The sequence below is a fragment of the Ailuropoda melanoleuca genome, chromosome 11 (genome assembly GCF_002007445.2).
Source record: "Ailuropoda melanoleuca isolate Jingjing chromosome 11, ASM200744v2, whole genome shotgun sequence".
Taxonomy (NCBI): Eukaryota; Metazoa; Chordata; class Mammalia; order Carnivora; family Ursidae; genus Ailuropoda; species Ailuropoda melanoleuca.
Genome location: NC_048228.1, coordinates 109,536,001 through 109,561,197, shown reverse-complemented (window position 1 = coordinate 109,561,197; position 25,197 = coordinate 109,536,001). Strand labels below are relative to the sequence as shown.

Here is a 25,197-nt window from a genome sequence, read left to right as displayed (position 1 = left end):
GTGGGTGGGGAGCAGGAAACGGGGAGGCGGGCGGCGCGCGGGCCGGGAGCGCCCTCTAGTGCCGGCCGCCAGCATCCCCGCCGAGTCCCCTGCCCCTGTCCTGCGCGGCCCCGGGGGAGGGGCCGGTCTTCCGGACGCCGGACCGAGATCCCGGGCGGGACGCGGGCGGGCAGAGGAACGCGCCGGGCCGGCAGGTTGGGGCACTGGACAGGCAGGCAAGGGCAGTCCTGCCCTCCGCGCGGCCGGGGAGCCTCCCCGCCCCTCACCTGCTGGCCCCACCTTTCCCCGCGGCCCCGCCCCTCAGCTGCTGGTTCCACCTACTCCGAGGCCCCGCCTCCGTCAGGCCGCACCTGCCCGGCGACACCTGCGGCCCCGCCCTTCACCTTCCGGCCTCGCCTGCTCCTGCAACCCCGGCTGGCAGTCTCGGGCGTGTTCTCCGAGCCCCAGGGCCGGCGGGGTCCGCCCCAGCCCCGCGGCAGGCCTCAGTGGCGGCTCATGGAGAGGCGTCCACACGCCACCCGCCCTCGGAGGGTCACGAGCTCCCCCGTTCTCGCACCTGCAGGCCCAGCCCCTCACCTTTCCCCCCGCCCTGCGTTGGCTCACCCACACGCTTCCCGGACCCCGCAATCTTATTCCTAACCTGTCGGCTGCCGCCCGCCTGTCCTGCTAGGCTGGACGCCAACCGTGCACCCCGCGCCCTCTTCCTGGGCGGGTGGGCGCACACTGGCCGCAGCTGCCGAGGTCTTCAGGGTCGCAGCCCCACAGTAAACACACTTGCAGCCCGGCCGGAGCGGAACGGCTCCAGTCACCCCCACCACAGTGGAGCGGTGCTTTAAATCGGGACTTCATCTGGCTCTCTCCTCAGTCCAGAACAGCTCCTGGCCTTCTCCCCTCCTCCCGGAGCTTTTTGGGGGTGCAGCCGTGTCCTGTTGGAAGGCCCTGCTTTCTGGATATGCTGGTGCTCCTGTGGGGTCATCAGACTTTGCTCAGTGGGCACCTGGGGCAGGAATGCGGGGGGGGGGGGCAGAGCAAGAGGCACATGGCCAGCCGCCCCCACACCCAGCTTCCCGCACCCCCAGTTGCTCCAGCTCACTGCCCCCACGACCCCAGTCCCCCAGGGGACGGTGCCTGGGGGCTGTGAAGCAGCACAGGTTTCTTCCGGCCACCCTCTGGAATTCTCTGTCAAGACCTGGCTGGCGGGGATGGGCCCCCTCCTGAGAAGACTGGAGAGCGCCTGCCTCCTTCCTGGCCAGTCCGCAGACCGAGTACCACCACCACGGGCGCCGGGGCCTTTGTTGACAACCAATTCTCAGTGTTTCGTACTCATTCTGTCCTTGGTCTGCTCAGGAGCAGCCCTTCCCCAGGACTGCAGAGCCACCTCCTTAAGCAACCCTTGCACCCCTCCCCCCCCATCAGCGTCTCCAGAGCCCTGGCAACTGTACGTGGCCTTCTGAACCACGGAGCCGAGAAACAGACTCCTGACCAGACCTCATATCCCACACAGGCTTCCATGGCCCCTGTCCCCAGCCACCAACTCCCATGAGGGCATGTAGGTGCCTGCCGGGGGCACTGCAATGAACCTGGACAGGAGCCATTGGCACAGGGCCCAGGCTGGGGGGAAGGCAACGGCTGAGACCCAGCAGCCCCCCACCTGCACCCACAGAAATAACCTCTCCCACATGGTTCTGGAGCCACATCCGAGCTCTCAAGACCTGCGGGACGGATGGAACGTGGCCAAGGCTGGCCTCAGGGACAGACGGGATGCTAGTGAGGGTGGCCCTTGGGCAGGGTGTCAGGACTCAGCAAAGGTAGGATACAACACAGCGCCCCATGCAGCCTGGTGCCAGTGAAAGGGTGAGGCCTCTGAGACACGGGCTCAGGGTGGGTGGCCTGTCTGCTGGAGGGAACTAGAAGGATGGGGGGGGGCATCATCATGCCTGTCCTGCTGCTGGGACCCTCTGCCCGGTGGTCCTCCCGATGGGGGCTGTGCTCTCTACTCTGGGGTAGAGCACAGGCAGCCTTGAGCTGACTCTCTGGGCCCTGTCCAGGCTTCAGGGAGCAGGGAACAGTGTAGGGAGGGCCCCTGCATCATCCAAGACCACCTCAGCAGAGTGCACAGCCCTTGGGCAGCACCGTCTCCACTCCCAGGAGACCTGAGTCTTTCCCACCAGAATTGGGCCCTCCTAGGTGATCCTTCAGCTGGAATCCCAGTCCTGTCCACTCAGGTCCCAAGGCGTCCACTGAGGGCTGGGGTCGGGGGAGGGCCTGGTCAGGCAGCGGCCTCCTTCACCAGTCTGGACAAAGCAACCACCGCACGGTGGACAGGTCATCACGACAGTGCTTTATTAACCCTTCTCCGTACATCACACCGAGCACCTAGCCAGCAGCACAGGGGTCAGTCTGGGGGCACAGTCTGATGGGACGTGAAGCCAGCGCGCACCCGAGACCACCCGGGCTTGACCTCCGCAAGGTGGACATCCATCTGGAACCAGGCCTCATGAGAGCACAGCCCCACCCACGGTCCACGTGCCACCCCCTTCTTCCACTAAGGTGGAAGAGAGCCCGAAGCACAAAGCGGTCACAAAGGCAGACACTCCAACAACTTTGACGGCTTCCACCTTGATTCTGATGCGTCACATGGTTCAAAAATCTTACGGAGAGCTATTATAGGAACATTAATTTGGCATTTTAATAAAAACACTATTCCTAAAAAAAGACATTTATACACAGCCGGAGGGGGGCACGGTTCTCAGGGGGAGCCGGCCCAGGGCCCCACTGTGAGAACCACTGCCTGGAGGTTATTGTTCAAAAATTACGAGGCGCCCTTCATTTTTAAGAAGTCTGGATTTTGGTATTCCCAAGGGGTCTAGAAGCCACACACTGTTTTCCCAAATCCCAAGTAAAAGAGCAGGTGTTTAAAACGCAGAGTGAGGAATGAAGCGCGTGCTAAGAATTCCTGTTTCCTTTTCAGGCAGGTGTGGACGTCGCAGGCTCCTTCCTCCTCCTGCAGTGCGGAAGGCCGGGGGCAGCCGCCTCTGCAAACCTCGGCGCACAGAACTCGAGCTTCCAGACCTATGGCTGGTTGTGCCCGCACCTGGACACGACTCTCGGCGGCAATGAACAGCTCAGGACAGGAACGTCCCACATGCCGCTGAGGGGGGAGGGCTGCAGCAGCACCGCCGCCGCCGTGACAGACTCCGAAGGTCCCACGTGCGCTCGACAAGCGTGTCTCTCCTGCAGGACATGGGCAAGTGGTGGTGGGGGGGGTCCGGAGCAGGGGGTGGAGCGGGAGCACCTGGCCGTGGCAGTGACCGCATCGTGGGGATGCCCAGGGCACTGGCCAGGGGGTGAGGTGAAGACAGGATTTGGGCACAGCCGAGCACTGCTCACTAGAAAGACAACGACCGCCCGCGGGGCTCACGGGCAGCCCAAAGCTGACAAACACACACACTTCCTCAGCTAAACACCGCGCCACGGAAGTCAGTTAGGGTGATTCATAAATATTTTAATTCAGCATCTAGAATATATATACGTCTTTCTCAAGTAATTGAAATAAAAACCCTTTAGAACCCAACTGTTACTTTACAAAGGTTTACATTTGAGAATACACAATCTTATTCCTATTTTCTCAAGTTTCCTCTTTAACGGCTGAGTAAAAAGTTTCAAGTAATTTAAAAGCCATCCTTTCTGGGCCCTTGTCCTCCTCTCCTGGCTCACCTGGCCACTCTGTTCCCTGGTCTTCCAAGCCTATGCCTGCATTTCCCCAAGAGAATGTTTTTGCCCGTAACAGACCCAGCCTTTGAAGGACGAGTCCGACGGAGCTGGGACCACAGTGCCCCCCTCCCAGAGCACCCCTTTCCTGAGCTGCCAGGTGCTTAAGCGGCCGGACGCCAAGCCCATGGAGGCCGTCCCACTCCACCCCAGGGTGTGCCAGGCGAACCCGACGCGTCTGAAGCCTGTGTGCTGGGCTGGCCCCCGCCACGGTGCCACCTTTCTGAAGGCCCCTCGGGACGCCCCACCACAGGACCAGGAGTGCAGGCACCGGCCCGCTGGTCCGGAGGAGCTGGGAGTGACGCTATGGCAGGGTATTTGCGCTCAGAGCGCCCCGCACCGCCCCTGGACACACAGCACGATCCGCTCCCATCACCTGCTGGGGCGACGGGGTGCTGACAATCCAAAGTGAAAACCTTTCTAAAAGCCACAACAGCATCATCAGTTAGTCTAATGGAAAGGCTTAATTAGCATCTCTCCCGGCATAACTCTTGTCAACTATTACAAGTCAGACACGCAGTGGTGTGTGGAAATTCTGTACTATTTAACTGGTTAAAGGGTTAGGGGAATGTCAAAGGTTAAACCAAGCAAGAGCTGACGCACACGACAGGAGACTTGCACAAGGCACCACGTTCCCGTCGGAGAGCTGTGGTTTTCCAGAGGCCACGGGATCCCAGTCGTTCCAGAGACGACTTTGGAAATGTGCGTGAATCGGTGCTATTTAGCCTGACGGGCAGAATCCAAGTCCGCAGACTAACGGCCATGTCCTTTCCAGAGCCAAGGACGGCTGGTGTTTCTCTAATTCCATCTGCATGCCTCAGGCTCCACGGGCATGGGGAGTCCACACGGCCGGTCCTTCCACCTCCTGGGGCAGGCGCCAGCAGGGTGCGGCACACTCAGGGAGGGAGGCACCTTGCTGCCCTGGTCTGGCCTGGGCCCACCTCTGGAGCCAGGAGGCCCGTGTGCAGCCACAACTCCCTGGCCGTTGGCGGGAGCACATGTGGCCGCCATGGCTGGGGCCACGGCAGCACTGTGCCAATGTGTGAATCCAGACATGATTCCCTGGAAGGGTTTGGGGATTCCAGACTGAATGAATCTTCATGGAATGATGAAAATTAAAAATTACTTGATTATGGAAGTTTCTGATTTATTCCAGACAAAATATTAGACTTGTCACTAAGAATCACCTCAAAGCCATCACTAGCACAGCAGGGCCCGGCAGCAGGCGCGACGGGGCAGAGGCCGATGTGGGAGGGGCCCCAAGGTGCCCGCGAGCAGGGCGGACCCTAATTCTTCACTTCAGCAGCCTCCTTCTCAGCCTTCTCCTTAGCCTTCTCCTTCTCCTCCACCTTCTCCTCCTTTTCCAACATGGCCACAATCTCGGCCACCTGGCTAGTGGAGATGTGGATGTCTTCTTTGTCCACCAGCTCGATCACCTATGCACATGAGAAAGGGACGAAGGGCTCAGGGGTGGCCCTGCCCCCACGCAGCGCTTTCCCCACAGAGCAAGCACACAGGAGAGATGGAGCCTGGCTCCTCCGTCCCAGCAGGCGGGTACCTGGGGTCTTTCAACTGCCCTGGCTCTCCAGTACCAGACCCCCACCCACCCCCGGAGGCCAACAGGCTCCAAAGCCCCAGGCCAGGTTAAAAGCTATGAGGGAGGGGGGCGCCTGGGTGGCACAGCGGTTGAGCATCTGCCTTCGGCTCAGGGCGTGATCCCAGCGTTATGGGATCGAGCCCCACATCAGGCTCCTCCGCTATGAGCCTGCTTCTTCCTCTCCCACTCCCCGTGCTTGTGTTCCCTCTCTCTCTGGCTGCCTCTATCTCTGTCAAATAAATAAATAAAATCTTAAAAAAAAAAAAAAGCTATGAGGGAGGGGTCATGATCTCGGGGTCCTAGGATCAAGCCCCGCACCAAGCTCCCTGCTCAGCAGGGAGTCTGCTTCTTCCGTTCCCGCCACCACTCCCCATTTGTGTGTGTGTGCTCTTGCCCCCCCCCCCCGTCAAATGAATAATAACATCTTAAAAAAAAAAGCTACGAGGGAGAGGGGCTCAGAGAGCAGAAGATACGTGGTATGTGAGGATGCAGGGTCAGGTCCCCAGTCAGGTCCCTGCTCACGGCCAGGGGGCCTTGCCCTGCACAGAGGCTCGTCCCCGTGGCTCCACCAGGGCAGAGCATCCGGGGGTGCAGGGCGAGGGCACCTGAGCTGCCATCTGTACCACGGAACGGGCCCCGGGGAAGGGGCAGCTGACGTGCGCTCGGGCCTCCCAGCCTCTGCTGCGGGCAAAGCGATGGCGTTAGCATTGTGCCTGCTAACGCCTTGTCTTTCAACCGGACCACAGTCAGTCAGCCGCTATGCTTGGTAAACATGTGAAAAATCACTAACCAGCTGGATCCAAACACCCGTGAAGGTGCTTTCCCCTCAGAGACCTCCTTATGAAGGGGGAATCCCACTCCCAGTCTCCTGGGCTGCCCAACTCTTGGCACCAGGGACCCAAGTGCCCCCCCCTCAGGGTTCAGGTGGTCCCTGCTTAAGTCTGGCCCAGAGAACGGCCCGACGCATCTCCCTCTGAGGTCGGCCCCAGGCACCCCGCTGCTACCGCACTCCCCAGACCACGCCATGGCCCCGCTGGAGGCCGCGAGAGGCCAAGCATCCAGTCAAAATGCAGACGGGCTGCTCTAGGTGGGCATCCTGACTAAGCCAAGGGTTTAATGTGAGGATAGAGACAGGGCCACATGTGGAAAATGCCCACCCCCAGAGCCAGCCTTTGGCTGGGCCATGCAGCCCCAACCCGGTCCCAGCAGCTCACCTTGACGAGGTCATCGATGTTGACCTTGCCGTCCTTATTTTCATCCAGTGCAGAGGCCAGACTGATGAGCTTATTTTCTGGAATGTGCTTGATCTGCTTCATGGCACTGATGAGCTCGGTGACGCTGATGACAGTCTCCCTGGGGGTTGGGGCAGGGGCACAGCTTGTCTGCGGCACAGCCACTCCCACGGCCTCACCAGGCCTCCTATGGGTCAGCCCTGACCCGGGCAACCTCTCCCTCCAGAGCTCCCTGGCCCCTGCCTTTGGGAATGCTCGTCTAACTCGGGATACAAAACCAGAAATCTTCACTTGGCCCCAGGTCTCCCTGTGCGCTGCCCCCAGTAAGCCTCTCCACTGCTGAGGACGACAGAGAGTCCCATGGTTACTGGGCAGTGGTCCTCAGGCCTGTGTGTGCCGTGGCCTGGGTGGCAGGGCCGAGTACGGGTGTGCCACCTTCTGAGCGGTGAGGGCAGGTGGGCCGACAAAGCACAGCAGGTCAACTCTGGAAGGACACAGACCTTGTCTGGGGGTGAAGGCCCCCCAAAAGGAGGACAGCAGGAAGTGTGTAACCAGTCCACCAGCCCCCGTAGATGTGGGTGCTCAGAGCACAGTACCCAGTCCACAGGAGCAGTACCCACCAGAGTGACAGCCCCTCACACAATAACCCCCGAGTGGGGCACCCTCACTGAGTGCCTTCGTGTAGTGGGTTCAGGAAGAGAGAGGAGGCGGAGCAGGGCCCAGGGGCTCCCAGGGGAGCTGCAATCCTATGTACACTCTGGAAGGATCAGCTTGATGGCAGTCTGGAGACAGGTGTGGCCTATGGTGCCTAGGGGGTGGGGGTGGGGGACCAGCCAAGCCACAGCTGTGGTCCTGACAGTGGTCAAAGTGTGCACGTGTGTGCGCACGTGCGTGTGCAAGAGAGGACCCCGAGAGCTACTCCAGGAAAACGGTTTGCAGCAAGCGGAGACTGCGGTGCGGCTGGGCTTCTGGCTAGAACTGCTGGGTCAAAGGTCAGGTGTTAGGCACCACACTCACCCCGCAGGCGGCTGCTCGGCAGCGGGGCCCAGCCTGCTGGCCTTCTGGTCCGTCTCCAGCTGCGAGAGCAGGCTGTCCATCTGCCCTATCATCTGCTGCACCCTCTTGGTCAGCCTCTTGCTGGCTTTGGACTCCTCCACGTACATCTCCTCGCCGGTCTTGGAAAGCTCCTTCTTGATCTCCTGCAAGTCCTAGTGAACGCATTTATTGTAAAAGGTGGTCTTAAAAAAAAAAAAGGGAACCATACAGCTAAGTTTACCTTGTAAAAGTAGTTAAATTAACCCAAAGGTAAAAAGTTCCAAGTCGTGAAAGGAACTACACAGTCCTATCTGCTTCTCTCAAATTACTCTTATTTTTGCAAACTCAAATATTCTTTCTGTAGCAAAGAAAATGGCTTTATTTAAACCTCAACTTTCTTTATATTTGTTAAAAGGATAAATAAATGGATGAAAGAATCAAGGAATAGGGACGCCTGGGTGGCTCAGTCGTTAAGCGTCTGCCTGCGGCTCAGGTCACGATCCCAGGGTCCTGGGATCGAGCCCCGTGTCAGGCTCCCTGCTCAGTGGGAAGCCTGGTCTCCCTCTCCCTCTGCTTGTGTTCCCTCTCTCACTGTGTCTCTGTCAAACAAATACAATCTTTAAAAAGAAAAAAAAAGAATCAAGGAATAGAATGCTTTTTTTTTTTTTTTTTTAAGATTTTATTTATTTATTTGACAGAGAGAGACAGCGAGAGAGAGAACACAAGCATGGGGAGTGGGAGAGGGAGAACCAGGCTTCCCGCCAAGCAGGGAGCCCAATGCAGGGTTCAATCCCAGGACCCTGGGATCATGACCTGAGCTGAAGGCAGACACTTAATAGCTGAGCGCCCAGGTGCCCCTAGAATGTGCCTTCTTAAATCCCAAGTCATGACTGCCTTCATGAGCAAGCATTACAGAGAGGAACAGATAGTGGGGCTAGAGACGAGGCAAATGGCTCAGGGTCTGAACACCTAATTTCCAACGGAGAACCTATCATGGCAATAGGGTTGCCATGAAAATGGCTCATTATTTTTACCAATCTCAAAACTAGTCATCTTTTCCCAATGGGTCTATGGAAACATACTTCTCTTATAAAGCAGGCTCCACACCCCACGTGGGTATTGAGCTCACAACCTTGATATGGAGTCACATGCTGCGACTGAGCCAGCCGGGCGCCCCGAATCAGCTCTTTTAAGATTCGGAAGTAATATTTATATGGGGCGCCTGGGTGGCACAGCGGTTAAGCGTCTGCCTTCGGCTCAGGGCGTGATCCCGGCGTTATGGGATCGAGTTCCCACATCAGGCTCCTCTGCTATGAGCCTGCTTCTTCCTCTCCCACTCCCCCCTTGTGTTCCCTCTCTCGCTGGCTGTCTCTATCTCTGTGGAATAAATAAATAAAATCTTAAAAAAAAAAAAAGATTCGGAAGTAATATTTATAAAACAAACAGACAGGTTTTCTTTGAAAAAAAGGAAAAAAAAGGAAAGAAAAGAGCTAGTGTGTAAGAAAGAAGTGTCTTTCAGGGAAGCACGACTGAAACTAGGATTTCGTTTATCAAGCGGTCAGACTGTCTGCCTGCTACCTTCACGGGCCTATCAACCGCCAGGGCGAGTAGAGCAAAGGGCCCAGCTGCACAGCTGCGCGGAGACCACCCACTGGTCCCGAAGGAGGCGGAGGGCACCCCCGAGATACCGCTGCCCACCTCGCTATAGTCCTGCACATCCTCCTTGAGCAGCTCCAGCTCCTCCTTCTCCTTCGTCAGGGACGACTTCTGCTCTTTCAGCTTCGAGCAGGCGTTGCTGAGTATGTCGATTTCCTCTTTCGTTATTTCCTCTTCCTGCAAAGAGGACACACAGGCACCCCAATGGAAACCCAGCTGGAGGAAAATCATCACTGCCCCCTCCCCAAGAGACTCGGCAGCTCTTCTGTCCACACCGTCTGCTCCCGCTGTGCATGGCAGAGGCCAGCAGATACGCGCAGTCCCCGTCCTCGCCCCCGCGTGCACCTGTGCCACGTGTGTATTGGACACGCATGTAAGCCCGGAAAACCATCACCACCTGACAAGAGACCTGTCGGCCACCCCAAACCTTTCTGTCCCCAGGCCGGCTCGAAGCTGCCCTCTGGCAGGTCACGCACGCACATCCCAGACCGTGAACTCATGCATGTAGGACGTCGTCCGCTCCCTCCCCTGGAGCCCACCAGTGCTGTCCTGTGCCTCCAGCGGCTGGACAGCATCCCATCCAGAACACGCAGCAAACCTGTCCCTCTGCCACAGGCTACTGTGGCCCCTCCGAATCCCCGCGTACTTTGAGAATGAGCCTGTCAGTTTCCACACACAGCCTGCCGGGATGTTGATGGTTCTGAGTCTAGACAGCTGCAGAACGAACACCTCACCAACCAGGACCCCTGGCATCCACGAGCACAGGACACCCGCTTGAGCTCATCAACCCCAGCACCCCCACAGCATCCGGTGTACAGCGCTGACGTGGCTACTTTCAGCTTCGTCCCTCAGGGGCTCACGTTAGGGGACCACCCGCGATACAGAGATTTCAGGTTGACTGCTCGTTACCAGTACAGACGTGCACATCCTCTGTGAACAGACAGTTTCGCTCCTTCCTTCCGACCGTGTGGGTTGATTCTTTTCCTACCTAACCGTGTGGGCCAGATCCTCAGCACACTGCGGAAGAGAAGCAGTGAGCACGGACAGGCTCGCCGGCGCCCCCCATCAGGGACCCAGAGAGCTGCAGCTGCTTCCACAGACGCTCTTCGTCGGGCGAGAGAACTCGCTCCTCTTTCGGCTCGCTGAGAAGTTCCTTGTTATCAGGAACAGATGCTGGATTCTGTGAAGCGCTTTTTCTGCATTTATCGAGATGATCACACATGGTTTTTCTCTTCATTCTGTTAATATGCCCGTTACACTGACTGTTTTGTATTCCCTGGACAAGCCCCATGAGATCACGATGTATCAGCCTTTTGACAGAATAGTTGCATCTGATTTGCTACAAGCTTGTTAAGAGTTTGAGCATCTGTGTTCCTGAAAGATACAGCTGTGCAGTTCTCTCCTAGCCGTCTGGTACTGGCATCAGCCAGCGCTCATCTCAGAATGAGCTGGAAATGGTCCCCCTCTTGGGCTTTCTGCAAACAGTCTGTGTCGACCTGGAAGGATCTCACCAGGAACCTGGCCTGTGAAGCCACATGGGCCTGGCTTTCTCTGCAGAAAGGCTTTCAGCCATCAGCTCAATGTCCTTGCCAGAGCTAGAGCTGTTCCGGTTCTCTGTCCACCCCCAGCAGACGGTCAGCACGGCTAAAACCTACAAGGGTGCGCTGCAAACGGTGACAGAGGCACTTGTTTTCCCCACTCCTTACGGTAACTTTGCAGGGAACAAAGGCTCTTAGCTGACAATTCTGTAAAGGTCTGTGCTTCTTGCTAAGAAATCCTCAGCAGCCCTTAGTCCTGACAGTTCTAAATGTCCCGTCACATTTAGGCCCTTAATCTGCTGGAAATGGGATGCACCTGTTTCCATGAAGACAGCCATCTGTCCCAGCCCTATTTAATGACAGGTGCCCCTTCTCCCCAAGGTGCATTCCGTGGGCCCAGCCAGGCTCCATCTCTGCTCAGCTGTCTGTGTCCCAGCCTTGCACTGCCTTAAAAATGACCCTGACCCTTCCCTGGGTCACCCTTTGAGCCCAGCTTGGTCCCAGCTTCCTGGGACCCTCTTCCTCCCAGCCTCTTCAATGTGTCACTACCACCAAGTGTCTGTTTCCAGGATGGCCCCGGCCTCCCTCCTCACAGGCCTGTCCCACCCACTGTCCTCCACCCAAACGCATGGCCTCTGAGGATCGCAGACCACCTTAGGCAGCCGCACCAGGTCAGATGTCCTACCCCGAGTCTTCTCGAAGCAACAGTCTAGCGCCTTCCAGAGACCCAGCTCTCCCTGCCGCCTGCTGCAGTGGGGGTCCTTCCTTCCCCAAGGGCCTGGAGAAGGCTGGCGTCCCCCCCACCTCCTGGCAGCTCCACCCTGAGACCCCCTCAGGAGAGCTTTTCCTTCCAGCTCTGCCCCATGACTACTCCTGCCAAGGCCACGGACAGCCTCACCTTCCCCATTAGGAGTCGGTCTTCAGGCCTCCCCGACCCGGCCCTCAACATCCCCGATGAGGCCCACCCTCCCCTGGGCACAACCCTCCCACACCTAGGCGTTGATGTGTTGGGACCACATGAGCGGTCCCTCCAGCCTTGTCTCTCCTCTGACCTCTCAACATGGAGGCCTCCGTGTTCCAACCCCTCTGGGACCTCACTTGAACCCCCACCCCATGAATCTGTGGCCCCGGTCGCTCTCCTACTCCAGCTGCCAAACCGACATTGCCATCCATCTACAGACATTTCCCGTACCTGACACCCGGGAGTTCAAGATGGAAGGCGTCCCATGTGGGGAGCGGGCTACCACCAGGACAGTGAGGCCCCCCGAGTCTGCCGCTGGGATGCACAGCACACTAGGCTGGGGGTCACACAGCTTCCCCTCCTTCGCACTGCGCAGCCCAGCCGGGAAGGGGCCTAAAGACCTGCCTTCAGGCGTGGATGCCCTGCCACTGGGAGCACAGAGGGCCCGGGGGGCCCAGCAACGGGCGCCTCAACCTTCCAGGCACTCGGGCCCAAAGCTTGGAGGGCAGCTTGCTCTTCTCATGCCACACTGGGCCTCCCGAGAACATCTCCCACCTGCGGCCTCACCCTCCTCACCCCACAACTGTGTGCTGTCACCCTGAGCCAGGCCATGGCGCCTAAGGACCCCCGCCCCACAAGCCAGCCCCCCTTCACCCTCCTGCTGGGCTCCAACAGAGCCTGCGCTCCGGGCGTGCGCGCACGGTTACCTTCAAGCCTTCCAGCACAGGGGCCGCGTCCTTCAGGGCCTCTGACGGCAGGGTCACCTCAGGCACTTCCGGCTGCAGCTCGGCCGCAGGCCTCCCAGGGGCAGCCTCTGCCGCCACTCCTGGCTCCACTTCCTTCTGAAATGCAAGGCCACTGCCAACTCAGCACCGCCTGTCGCCCCAGCCGCCATCCCGGAGCGCCCGTGGCGGCGCAGTCGGAGGCCGTGTTGTTGACAGGCCGGCCAGGTGCTGGTGGAGGTTAAGCCCGGCAGCCGGCAGTGGGGGGGTGTGCCTCCCACGAGGCGTCACCGCAGGACTCTAACCCTAACCCTAACCCTAACCCTAACCCTAACACGACTCACGCAGCTGCGCACTGGCGCTCCCCGGGTCCACTGAGGCCCATCTAACATGGTGCCTTCAGTCCTTCCCTGACAACTGCACGAAGCTGCCCCACGACCTCCAGAGCAAGCACACCCGCCGCCCAGGCCGAGGGAGCCCAAAGAGAACACCCGCTGGCTGAGCTGGCCGCGCGGGGGGACTGGCACGCGGACCATGGGAGAGCCAGCCAAGTCCTGTCCCCTGGGCGTTCCAGGCAGAAAAAAGGAGACAGATCGCAGGGACCCTCCAGACGCAGTTCCGCAAGCAGTTTCTAGAAAAACTGGAGCAGACAGCCTTTAGCCTGTCCCGGCGCTTGGTGTGGCTCTCGCTCTGCCGGGGCAGGCCCTGGCACCTGCCGGCTGCTTACCGCTGCCTCGGAGAGCCGCTGCAGCTCCTTCTCCCAGTGCTCCCGCTGGATGGCCGCCTCCTCCTGCAACGTGGCCTCCAGCTTCGCCTTGTTGTCCACCTGCTCGCCCTCCACTTCCGCCACTTTCACCTGGGCTTCCTTCGCCTTCGGAGAGGGGACACCTGTGAGGGGGATGCCTGCGGCCCAAGGGCTCATGGAGGCACGGCGGGGTCACCATAGCCAGACAGGCCCCTGCAGCACCCCCAGCCCACCGGCACTGCCAAGCGGTACCGTCGTCTGGGCTTCCAGAACGGAGACACTGAGGAAACCCCGTCTGCGGGAAGTGCTGCAAGGCACCTAAGGGGCACCTTCTGCATCTGTCATAGGAGCCCTTGATACTCAGAGGAAGGACCGATAAGACAGAAGTGGGGGTGTGCATCCCCAAAAGCGAGAGGGCCCCCTCCAGAGCGAGCCACAGAAGCGGTCTCTGGCCACACGTACCACGATCTCTGGGAGTGTCTGCAGTGTTGACTTGAGCTGGTCGGCGGGTGAGAGCGTGTCTGGGAGGTACATGGCCCGGGACAGGATGAGCAGGGACGTTGGGATCTCCTGATGCAAGTGCAGCTCCAACCACTGCAATCGGAGTTTGAAGACACAGACTCACCTGTTGGCCGCATCCCACTGGCCTCTCCTGGGGCCTGGACCCTGGAATTTTCCTCCCTTCTGATTTGATGGGGGAGGGGGCTTGAGTAGATGGACACACTAGGTCACTCAAGGAAGTTTTCCCAAAAACAAGAGTCCTTAATTTCTACAAGGCCCACCTACTGCCGCCTCTTATGACCTGATATCTCCCTCAGCCGACCAAGCCCGAGATGCCCCCAGGGTCATGAATGAGCACCCGCGGCACAGCCGCCAGGCTCAGAAAGCACGGAGCGAGATGACCAGACTCTCTGCTAATGAAGCTCTTCACTTACTGATTTAATTCTACTTGTTGGGGGGGCAAGGGAGAGAGAGAGTCTCTAGACGACACTCTGCTGAGCACAGAGCCCGCGTGGGACTGGGCCTCATGAGCCTCAAGATCACCAGCTGAGCCGAAACCAAGAGTCGGATGCTCTGCCAACGGTGCCACCAGGTGCCCCGGAAGCTCTTCACGGCCAAGCGCCACAGACACTGCAAGGGTGGCACCTCAGAAGGCTCTCAGGGCTCTGCCTGCCTCGTAAGGGCCAGGCACTGTTTGGGGGTGCTAGTGACACAAAGGTCCCACTGTTGCAGCAGTGTTCAAACTGACCAGAAAGACCACGACAAGGTCTGGACACAAACCGGATGCAGGACAGAAGCTGAGATGAGATGGAAGACACACGGCCAGGGAAACCCAAACGCTCTGATTTCCGACAGCGTCCCGTACTCGCCTGCGCCTGACTGCTCAAAGAAGGCTGCCAACAGTCCCAGGCACGCCCGGGGAAGACACAGGGGGGCTCGGCCTGCGGAGAAGGCTCTGCCGGGGGACCACGTACTAAACAGCGCTTGTGTTGAGCGAGGAGAAGCAGGTGTGGTCACATCTTTGTCTACGTGTGGGGGACAACCACCGGGGAGGGAGCCGGCCGGCACCGGGCATGTGTCAGGTCTGCTGAGCTTGACAGCTGAAGTGCTGTGAATGTCGCCCTCCAACCTCTGACCTCCTCAAACTGATGCCAGCTGCAGAGCTGGCCTCTGGACTCTGCCCAAGGGCCCTCCGGGCTGCCGGAGAGAGCAAGGCGCAGCCGACGGAAACACTCGGGTTGGGCTGGCCTGCGTCCGATTTACCCAAAGGTCCCTGGCCTCATTACAAGACATACTGGAATTTTAAGGGAAGTTAACCTAGTCCTCATCTGTCTACACGGGACCAGAATGGCACAGTAAGGGTGTTAACATCAGCCAAGAGCAGGTGAGAAAGGTCAGAGCCGTGAACACGGGAGTATGTGAGCACACAAAAGAACCAGGCCGCCACGCACCCTCATCCAGGCCTGGATGCCACCCGGGGTTTGGGGAGAGTCTTTCCACAGCAAGTCCATCCAAGCCGGTTGGATGGAAGGGGAAGCCCTTCAGCCACACACCTGCTTCAGCTGGTCCTTCAGACGATCCTCCGTGACGCCGAGGGCCCGCATGCCTCGCGCCCGACACGCCGACTGCAATTCCTTGACATTCAGGCTGTCCACCCCTTCCTCAGCGATCAGCTATAAAAGAAAGTCAACTAAGCACATGTGGAAAGATCATTCCAGGATTACGGTCTCGCTGTCAGATACTTTCCAACCCGCCTTGCCCAGCACAAGACAAACCATTGTCACAAGGCCTCAGCTCTGGGTCTGCAGACGCCACAACTGTCTGACAGAAGATGGGGACCTCAGGGAGGCACACAGTGGGCAGGACCCACCTCAGCCCAGGGCCTGTTCCTTGTGCTAGATGGCCCCTTCCTTCTCCTCCTCCTCATGGTCACCCCAGCTTTCCTCCCCACCCCCCCATGGCCCTCCAGCCACCCAGGGGTTCTCAGTATCCGCAGGACAGGGGAGGAAGGACAGAGAGCAGGGCGACTCCGACCCTCTGAAGACATCTCCTGGTCTCAGCCTGAGGTCACAGGGACCCAACTGAGAAGAGCAAACCAGAGTCCTCGTGCCAGACACCCCCTCAGTCGGCCCCACTCAAGCCTCGCCATGACCTGGTGAGGCAGACAGCACCGTGACACCCCTCCTCTGAAGTGAGTTTTCCATTTTGAGGGGACTACAGATCAACATGCGAAGGTGACAGACAGGGTTTCTCCCCATGGTAACGCCGTACGGATGATGCGGACAACGTCATAGCCGACACAGGGACACGACACCAAGCAGGAAACCCTCTGTCCCCACCAGGACCTCATGCTGCCCTTTCACAGACACACTCCCACCTCCTGAAGCCCTGGCAACCACTCCTCCCTGCCCCTCGTTCTCACTGTACGTGAAGCGCACAACGACTTCTGGGGAGTTCTGGAAGACCTGCACGCGTGCTCTTCCGTAACTAAACAGCGCCGTGCGGTAAGACCATCCTGCTTTAACCGTTCTCCCACTGAAGGACAGCCGGGTCTTTTCAGTGTGGGGTTATTATGGAAGAGCTGAGTTTTTGTTTTCTTCTGTCTTCCTGTGGGTTACATGACTCCACGTGGACCTGTGTCCCCTGCTTCTGAGTCCGTCTCCTCACGAGGAACGTGCAGCGGCTGCTCACCAGCCACATCCTATCCAGTCCCAGCCAGTGTAGACACCTCAGCCCCCACATGTCCCCTGACCTCTCCCACTCATGGTACGCCCGTCTCAATGTCTCTTCCTTCCAAGGATAGCCACCCCATACTGCCCGTCGTTTCTGCCGCAACCATCGCACTTAACGTAGAAGGCGGACAAGAAGAAAAGTCGACATGTTTGCTTACCATGTTCTTTTTTCTTCATGGTCCAGGCCTCCTCCTATCACAGCTGACCCATGAACAACACAGGCTTAAAATGTGCAGGTCCACTCATGCTTGTGTTTTTCTTGACACAGGACAGCACTGGAAATGTCTTTTCTCTTCCTTACAATTTTAGTAACACGTTCTTTTGCCTGACTTACTCTATTGTAAGAATACAGCATATAACACATACAACACAAAAAACAGGTATTAATGAACTATTTATGCCATCAGTAAGGCTTCTGGTCAACAGGAGGCTCTTAGCAGGTAAGTTTTTTTGGGGTCAAATGTCATACACAGAAGGCCTGGCGGTGCCACCTGCCTGCCTACCACTGAGGGACACAGAGGCAGGAGCTCCCTCCAGTTGGGTTTTTAATGGAGTCAAATCCCATCTTGGGCATTTTGTTTCTCTTTCTGAGAACGTAACTTGAAACACTATAGAGCCGAGGATCCTTCTGGATAATTTACCTCATAACACGTCACTGCAGTTGTAAATAAGTTCTCTACTGCAGCACCACTTCAGTGTGGACGAAGAGAGGAATTAAAAAGGAAAGTGATATGCAGACTTTCACCTGTATTGGGGGGATGCGGGGTCCAGTGTCCCTAACCCCCCCCCCATCATCCTTTCCACTACGTCCTTTCCGATTAGAGACCCTCCTCTAGGTGGAGGGCAGATCAGCTGGTGCTAAGTTCTCTTAGTTTTCCTTCTTTTGAGAATGTCTTGACACCTTTGTTATAGTTTCACTGGGAACAGGATTCTGAGTTGAGAGGGTCTTTTTCAGCACATGAAAAATATAGTTCCATTTCCTCCGGCCTCTACAGTCTCTGAGGAACATCTTCCCTGGGGACCAGACGGCTGTTCTCAAGCTGCTGTCAAAATTAGCTGTCTTCAGTGGTGTTGTTGATCCCACTTGAGCTTCACTCAGCTTCTCAAATTTGCTGATTCAGATTTTTTACTGAATTTGAGAAGAGTTCAGCTGTTATTTCTTCCAGCACTTTCCCAGCTCTGCCCTTCCACCTCTCTTTCCAGAACTCTGGCGACAAGTTTGTGAGATGCTTTCCTCTAGTCCCTGCTCATTTTTTTTTTTTTAAGATTTTATTTATTCACTTGTAAGAGAGACAGAGAGCAGGAGCAGAGGAAAGGGAGAAGCAGACCCTCACTGAGCAGGGAGCTCGACCCCAGGACCCTGGGACGGGATCGTGACCTGAGCCGAAGGCAGATGCTTAATGGCTGAGTCCCCCCGCTCATCTTTTTAAACTGTTTTCTCAGATGTTCAGATGGGTGATTTCTATTGTTTTATCTTAAAAGTCCACTGCCCCTGTCTTCTTCCCTCTCCTTTCTACTGTAGAGCTCCTCCACTGAGCTTTTCATTTTGGGTTTTATTTTTCACTTCTAAATTCCCATTTGTGGGGCACGTGGGTGGCTCAGTTGGTTGAGCCTCGACTCTTGGTTTCAGCTCAGGTCATGATCTTGCAGTTGTGGGATCGAGCCCCGCGTCAGGCTCTGCGCTCAGGCGAGTCTGCTTCAGAGCCTCTCTCCCTCCCCTTCTGCTCCTCCCCGCTCACACGTGCATGCTCTCTCTCTCTAAAATAAATAAATACAATCTTTAAATAAAAAAAGAATTCCATTTGGGTTTTCTTCATTTTCTCTGAGACTATGCTCCCACATGGCTACACAGCGGCTGCCTCACAACTGTCATCTGGTGTCTCACATCTCTGCTGTCTTCATTGGCTGCCTTTTCTCATTTGAGAACCCTTGGTCCTTTTTTTTTTTTTTTTAAAGATTTTATTTATTTATTCGACAGAGATAGAGACAGCCAGCGAGAGAGGGAAACACAAGTAGGGGGAGTGGGAGAGGAAGAAGCAGGCTCATAGCGGAGGAGCCTGATGTGGGGCTATCCCATAACGCCGGGATCACGCCCTGAGCCGAAGGCAGACGCTTAACCACTATGCCACCCAGGCGCCCCTTTTTTTTTTTTTTAAAGCTCCGCATGGAGCCCAGTGCAGGGCTTGAACTCACGACCCTGAGAGCAAGACCTGAGCTGAGATCAGGAGTCGGACGCTCAACTGACTGAGCCACCCAGGCGCCCCAAGAGCCTTCTGAGTCTTAACATGAGGAGTGACTTTCAACTTAAACCCGGACGTGTGGGGGGGGTTATGAGTCTCTGGATCTCGTTTCAACGTTCGACCTTCGCTGGCTCCCTCGGACAGCACTCTGGCCTCGGAGTGGTGAGTCACGTTCTAACCAACTTCTACAGATTTTGCAACCAATCATCTGGCATCTATTGATCCAAACTAACAAGCCGACATGGCTTACATCTCCCCCGTGGCCTGGCTTTCGTGGGAATGCAAGAGTCCTTCTTCAAATCCTCCAACCACAAAGCCTTCGCCTGTGTGTCACTTCCTGCAGCTAGCCACTCCCACCACACGAGTAATAAAAGCCAAGTCCCAGGTCCTCCCTTGCTCTGGCTTCCTGGTCCCCAGGTGTGTCAAGGTCCCTTTGGCCCTCAGTGGGGGCTGTGCCCCCATTTCTAGGGGGCAGGTAGCCTGGGGTTGGGTCATGAGCTCCATTCAATGGCTGACCTCTCCGTGCTCTCTCTCAGTTATACACACAAAATGACAACCGTGGTACAGTTTGGAATAGCTAGGGTGCCAGCTCGTTGCTGCCAGGCCCCCACTCAGCCTCCACTGAGCCCCGGGGAGGCACTTCTGTTTCTGCTGGGGTAGTGGGGATTCGAGTTCCAGTTTTCCACCAGGGCTCCCAGTATCTCCTGGCCTAGGAGGGGCAGGTGGCCCGCCTGGCTCTGGACACCATCCCAGTGGGATGCACGGGGAAGGTCTGGGAATGGTCAGGTGGAGGTGGACACCCTGGCCTCTGCTGGTCTACTGACACTGTGCCCAGGGGGAGGAGGGCAGCTCAGTACCATCGGCCAGCCTTCCCGGACACCATTCCAGCTGGGACATCCTGAACAGGGTGGAGGCGTCAGCCCTCAGCCAGCGGTGCATGTGGTAGGGGTGACAGGGTCTCCCCTGGTGTCTGGCTGGAGTAGAGCAGTTACTGTCCCAAGTCCTCTGTCCTGCTAAGCAGCCCCTTTCCTGTCCTCTGTCCAGAGAGAGCAGGCTCTTGTTAGGCGTTTGTTTACTTCTTTAAAATGATTTTAAGTCCTCTCTACACCCCACGTGGGGCTCAAACTCACAGCCCTGAGATCGAGTCACACAGCCCACCAACAGAGCCGGCCGGGCGTCCCTGTCAGGGCTCTGGAAGTCTGCACACGTCGGCACCTCTGTCGCTACCTCTTCAGCCCCAGGGAACAAAGATCCGCCTGGTTGGTCCTGGGGCCCCAACGTCTTCTCCCACGCTTCAGAATTTTCCTGTGTATTTGTCACTGAACAAAAAACATCCAGGGGAAAGGATGCCCATTCCATCTCCTGACGGTGGAGGTCTGGCCGCTGTCTACTTCACCGGACTCTGAGGCACTGAGCAGTAGGACAACTTGTTCAACGTCACAGAGCAAGTGAGTGCCCTCGACTCAACCCCAGGCCACCTGCCCTCGAGCTGCCTCTCCCCAGGTGGGGCAGTGGAGGGTGAGGGCAGCCACACCGCAGGCTCCCCTGCAGCCACACTGTACCACCGTCAGCCCCCCTCGCTGTGCCGGAGTGAACGTCTGCAGTGCCCTCCTAGACGTGATGTGTACTGTGTTGGAGAAAGGGTTTCTTTTAGTCCTTACAAAAGTGCAGGGATGCTCTGCTCCTTCTAGCTACGACAAGGAGCCACCCTCGCCCAACCCTCACCCCTGCTGAGAGCGCCTACAAAAGCCAGATAAGACACACACAAACACACACCTGGCAGCATTGGAGAGCTAACACAACTAGGGCTCGGGGACAGCGAGAGTATGTGGACGGAAAGGCCAGGCAACCTTGGAGGTGTGGGCTGTCCATGTGTGAGCCACTGGGGATGTGGCAACATCTGGTGACCCTCAGGGCAGGCCGAGAGTCCAGGCCAAGGGCCGTTGCTGAAAGGCAGAGACCTCTCGCTGGGCTAAGAAGAGGACAGCTGGAATCGGGAGGCTGCTCGGCAGACAGGTCTCGAGGCCGCTGCCCACAGAAAACGAAGGGTGGAAAACAACCCTGGTATCAGGCTCCCCAGCTGAGCAGCACAGAGGGGAGGAGCTGGGCAGAAAACCTTCACAAAGCAGAGGGGCCTCTGGGGTTGTGCTATGCAGGAGGCACCATGTGGAAGGGCCACGGCGAGGCTGTGGGCCCAGCCTGGATTTGTGGTTAGTGATCCCCAGGTGACCAGCCTCTCCATAGCTGAGCAGACTCGGGTGGGCCCCTCCCGGAGGAAGCCAGCGACAACCGGAAGCTCAGAAACTTCCCACAGACGTGTCTGCACTCGGAAACAACTAGATACTGCAAACACACAAACCCAAGAAAACAAAACAAACAAACCTACAGACCACAGTTATCGAATAATCAGACAGGAACTGTGATGAGCTACTCAAGAAAGTGGAGCACAAGCGGTCTGGAAGGGAGACTGAGCACCTCCGAGGTGTGCCTGGAGAGCTCTGAGAACAGCAGACACCGGACACTGTACGACAAGAAGCACTGCTGGAGAAAAAGAAGGGTGTTTTAGGAGCTCCTCCCGAGACACAAGCACCGAAACCATGGGCAGTGCAGCTGCTGGGCTGCAGGAGGGCCAAGCAGGAGGACACAGCAGACAGCACAGTCCTGGGAGCAATCTGGTTGTGGACCGAGACTTGCTTTTGACCTCCTGCCCCTTTCCTTGGGAGCCCCAATTGTGGGTCACTCTTTGTATGAAAACTATCAAAGATCTGGAATAAAAATCCATGTTAAAAGACGTTCATTACAGCACAGTCTGGGGTATCAAATTCTTTGTGGAAGTGATGGTCCCTAACTTACGATGCGTTCACATAGGCCATGTTGCCACTCATCCTTTCAACAAACACGCAGAGACATGGGCAAGTCTCCTAACATCCTGCCAAGTGGCCGCCTGCTGACGGGACAGCTCCAGTGCAAGTCCAGCAAACGCACAAACGGAGCACAGAGCGGGCAAATGGCCGCGATCTGGGAGCGACAGGGCCCCCAGAGTTCTACATGAGGACCCCCGCTGCTTGTGCCCCCAGGAACCAAAGCCCATGGAGAGGCGGCGCCGCGAGCACCGGCAGCGCACCTTGTCGTCGGCCTTGATGGACCGCAGCCGCATGGTGAGCTGGAAGCGCAGGAAGTTGTTGGTGCCGATGGACTGCAGCTCCAGCAGCTTGCACAGGGCCACCAGCTGCGGCCGCGTCAGGTTATCCAGGGTCAGCTCATCCTCAAACAGCTTGGAGAAACGCAGGATCTCCTCATTGCTGGGTCTCTCGCCTGTCTCTCGGATCTGCAGGAGCGACCACGGGGGTGAGCCACTGGGTGGGGGCAGGTGTGCTCCCCAGCGCCACCCACAGACCTGGGCCACAAGCCTCAAGTGAAGAAACAGAGGAGGGTCCACTGAAGAGCCCCCGACCGTCCACACCCTCCCTCAGATCTACTTTGTCCTTACGCTCCTGCTGGGGAGCAGCCCCTCCAGGCGTGCACGCCCCGAGCACAGCCTGCGCTGGCTCCCAGGGAGGAGGCCTCCATGTGGCACGCGGCCGCTTGCTGCCCCTCTCCCGCACATGCCAGCAGGGCCGTGGCTGCTGACCGGCAAGAGGCTCCCCACTGTGGTGTAGCTGCGGAGCGGCCCCGGGGTCTGTGCCCTCTGCGCCCAGCCTGGCCCCCCGCTCGTCACAACTGCAGGGTCTTTGCTCATTTGCCAAACTCCACCTCAAACAACGGTGAATGTCAGCGAGGTTCAAGTTCTCAGACAGTAGGCTTGACCTCACCGAGTACAGGGTCAGGGTGGGGCTCCTGGCTCAACCCCCTCCGGCACTGGCCTACGCCCGTCTGGGAGCCCCACTCTTGCCATGCGTGGTAAAGCAGAAGGAAGCAAGGAAGTGAGGCGTGCCCCGCATAAGGCGGGGCAGCCCTGAGGCTCTAACCAGCACTCGGGACCGGTGGGCTGGGGCCACCAGGGCCCCAAAGCATCACGTCACCTTCTGGAAAAACACGGAGAAGTCTTTGGTGGCGTTGCCTTTGGCTGCCTTGTTCTTCAGGGCCATCTCCTCAATGGTGTCCTGGAGGAACTTGGCCAGCTCCAGCTTGACCCGCAGCTCCTTCTTCAGCCTCTCCTCCTGTGAGGTCAAAGAGGGGGTGCTGCACTCCCTGCCCGCACCCCATCCCCCCCATGGCTTCCCTGGATGGCACCAGGCAGAGCAGATGCTTCCACTCCTCCGATGGGAACCCCGGCGTGGAGTTCACGCTACCCTTCAACCCAGTGCCGCCCACATTTCCCTGAACAGCACTCACTCCCACCAGGTACTATGCATTCTGAGACCTTCTCTTCTATTTCATGGTTTTAAAAAATATCTGTGTGGCCTCTTGGAGCAGGGCCCAGCCAGTGATGCTTCTGAGCTTCATAGGCCGTGTGGAGTGAAACAAGTCCGTGACCTGGGGGCAGTCTGACAGCCCAGCTACTTGCAGGTCAGCCCTGCCCTCCAGGGGTCTTACCCCAACCCCACAAACAGCCTCAACCTGTGGCCTGAAGAGGTGGGCTAGAGAAACCGTTTTCCAAAACATGTTTAAAGAGAAGCATCTCCGAAACCCATCCTTTACTCATCACAGCAAAGCATGACTGAGTTACGAAGGAGATATGAACATCTGAATGTCAGCCACAAACAGTGCAGACATCATAACTACGTCCACATCCACCCTGCCCTGAGTTCACCGCCCCCAAGGCCCTGTCACCTTGATGGACTGGGTTTCGAACGTGGACGGCAACATATTGGGGAAGAGCTTCACAGCGACAGGAAGCAGGAACTCCATGAATGGCACCACCACAAAGACCAGGAAGGGGACCAGGCGAAAGAGGTCAGCGCATATCCGGAGAAACTGGGAAAAGGCAGAAGGGATCAGAGGGTGAGGCGACAATACTGCTCACATGACCGTCAGAAGGTGTGACCGCAGGCAGCACCCGGCAGGGGTTGGGGAGAGCGCTAAGTTCCAAACAGCCCCTCCAACTGCTCCCAAAGGCATCTCTTCCTCCCATGTCTAAACCACGGAAAAAGAGCCTTTAGGAGGGAGGGGCGGAAGCCCCCCGCCAGGAGTGGTCCCCTTCCCTTCATGCCCCACCCACTGGGGGGGTCCTGCTCTGCAGAGACAGCTTGACACAGCCACGGGGTGCTGCCCACCGGGCTTGGACGCCAGCGGGACAGGAGCAAGAGGCTGACTGGCCGTTGCTGGTGCCAGCAAGGGCCACCAGGGAAGGCTGCGGCCACGCCACCCAGCCCAAACGGTCGGCAGACAGGAAAAGTGCTGGCTGTGTGTTTCTCAAGAAGGCCTGACCTGACACTGCGTCCCATAGCGATGATTAGAACAACATCCAAGCACTTCATCGACACAAATCAACTACCGCTGAAGCCATTAAAGAAACACACGAGTGGAAATCATCAAAAATCCCTGAGAGTGGACACTCCCTGCCGGGCCCCCAGGCAGATCAGCTTTCTCTTCAGTCACGACCAGCCAACTACGGTTTGCACTCACAACTGTCCAGGCTCACAGGACCCAAAGGCACTCCCGTGTGTGTCCACGCGTGTATCTCCACTGTCACGAACTAGAGTGCTTTGGAAGAGCAACGTCATTCCTAGCAACGGCTTCGGTTCTGGCCTCATCTGACACTTAGGATCGGGCTCAAGCGGTACCCCCCCGCGCGGGAGCCCGGCTCCCTGAGTGCTGGCGACACCTCCCCGCGGTCAGGAGCCACCTGGCCCCCGAGTTTGTGGAGGACACACCCGAGGCTTTTCTCCAGACAGCACTCACCCCCGGCTCTTCTCAAACCAGTCTCTACTCTGAGGGTCACAGAACAGGGGCCCCCAACCAGAACCTATCTCCTCATTTACAAACCTTGCATGTTCACTTTCTGACTTATGGTCAGACCGATTCATGGATTCCTATATTTTTTCATTTGTTTACCGTTCCTTACTATTTTTATTTTTATACTCAAATGGTCCAGGATTGTACCATGGAAAGACCCTTCAAGTTGATTGTTTTTGACATTCATCCATTAATTTTTTTGTTAGTAGTTCTACTGAGGTTTAATTCACATTCCATAACATTCACTAAGTGTGGAATTCAATGATTTTTGGTAAATTTACAGATTGTGAAACTATCACCAAAACCCAGTTTTAGAACATTTTTGTCATGCCATAAAGTTCCCCACGTCCATCTGTAGTCAACCTCCGTTTCTACTCTCAGCCCACGGCAAACAGTAAATTGATTTGTTTCTATAAATTTGCTTTATTTGGACAGTTCCTGTATGTGGAACCATACAATATATTCTGTGGCCTCTGGCTTCTGTTATCAGGTACATAAACGTTTAGGAATGTTCTTTCCTGGTGACCTGACCCCTTGAGCATCATGAAATGTTGGACACCAGGAAGACC

At 57.2% G+C, this 25,197-nt stretch overlaps 1 protein-coding gene across 2 annotated transcripts in view; it reads right to left on the bottom strand.

Annotated features, from left to right (window-relative positions):
* Window positions 1–2,309: 2,309 nt before the first annotated feature.
* The window catches only part of LETM1 (leucine zipper and EF-hand containing transmembrane protein 1), a 34,704-nt gene continuing 11,816 nt past the window's right edge, over window positions 2,310–25,197 (bottom strand). The window contains exons 4-14 of one of the 2 annotated variants that reach the window (XM_034672213.1): window positions 23,504–23,647; window positions 22,753–22,890; window positions 21,855–22,058; window positions 15,312–15,431; window positions 13,720–13,851; window positions 13,240–13,383; window positions 12,498–12,632; window positions 9,334–9,468; window positions 7,618–7,808; window positions 6,583–6,721; window positions 2,310–5,207 (exon numbers count right to left, since the gene is read on the bottom strand). In XM_034672213.1, coding sequence (XP_034528104.1) covers window positions 5,058–5,207; window positions 6,583–6,721; window positions 7,618–7,808; window positions 9,334–9,468; window positions 12,498–12,632; window positions 13,240–13,383; window positions 13,720–13,851; window positions 15,312–15,431; window positions 21,855–22,058; window positions 22,753–22,890; window positions 23,504–23,647 — 1,632 coding nt within the window. In that variant the 3' untranslated portion in view covers window positions 2,310–5,057. The remainder of the gene's footprint in view (window positions 5,208–6,582; window positions 6,722–7,617; window positions 7,809–9,333; window positions 9,469–12,497; window positions 12,633–13,239; window positions 13,384–13,719; window positions 13,852–15,311; window positions 15,432–21,854; window positions 22,059–22,752; window positions 22,891–23,503; window positions 23,648–25,197) is intronic. The other variant, XM_034672214.1, reaches the window with a different exon arrangement.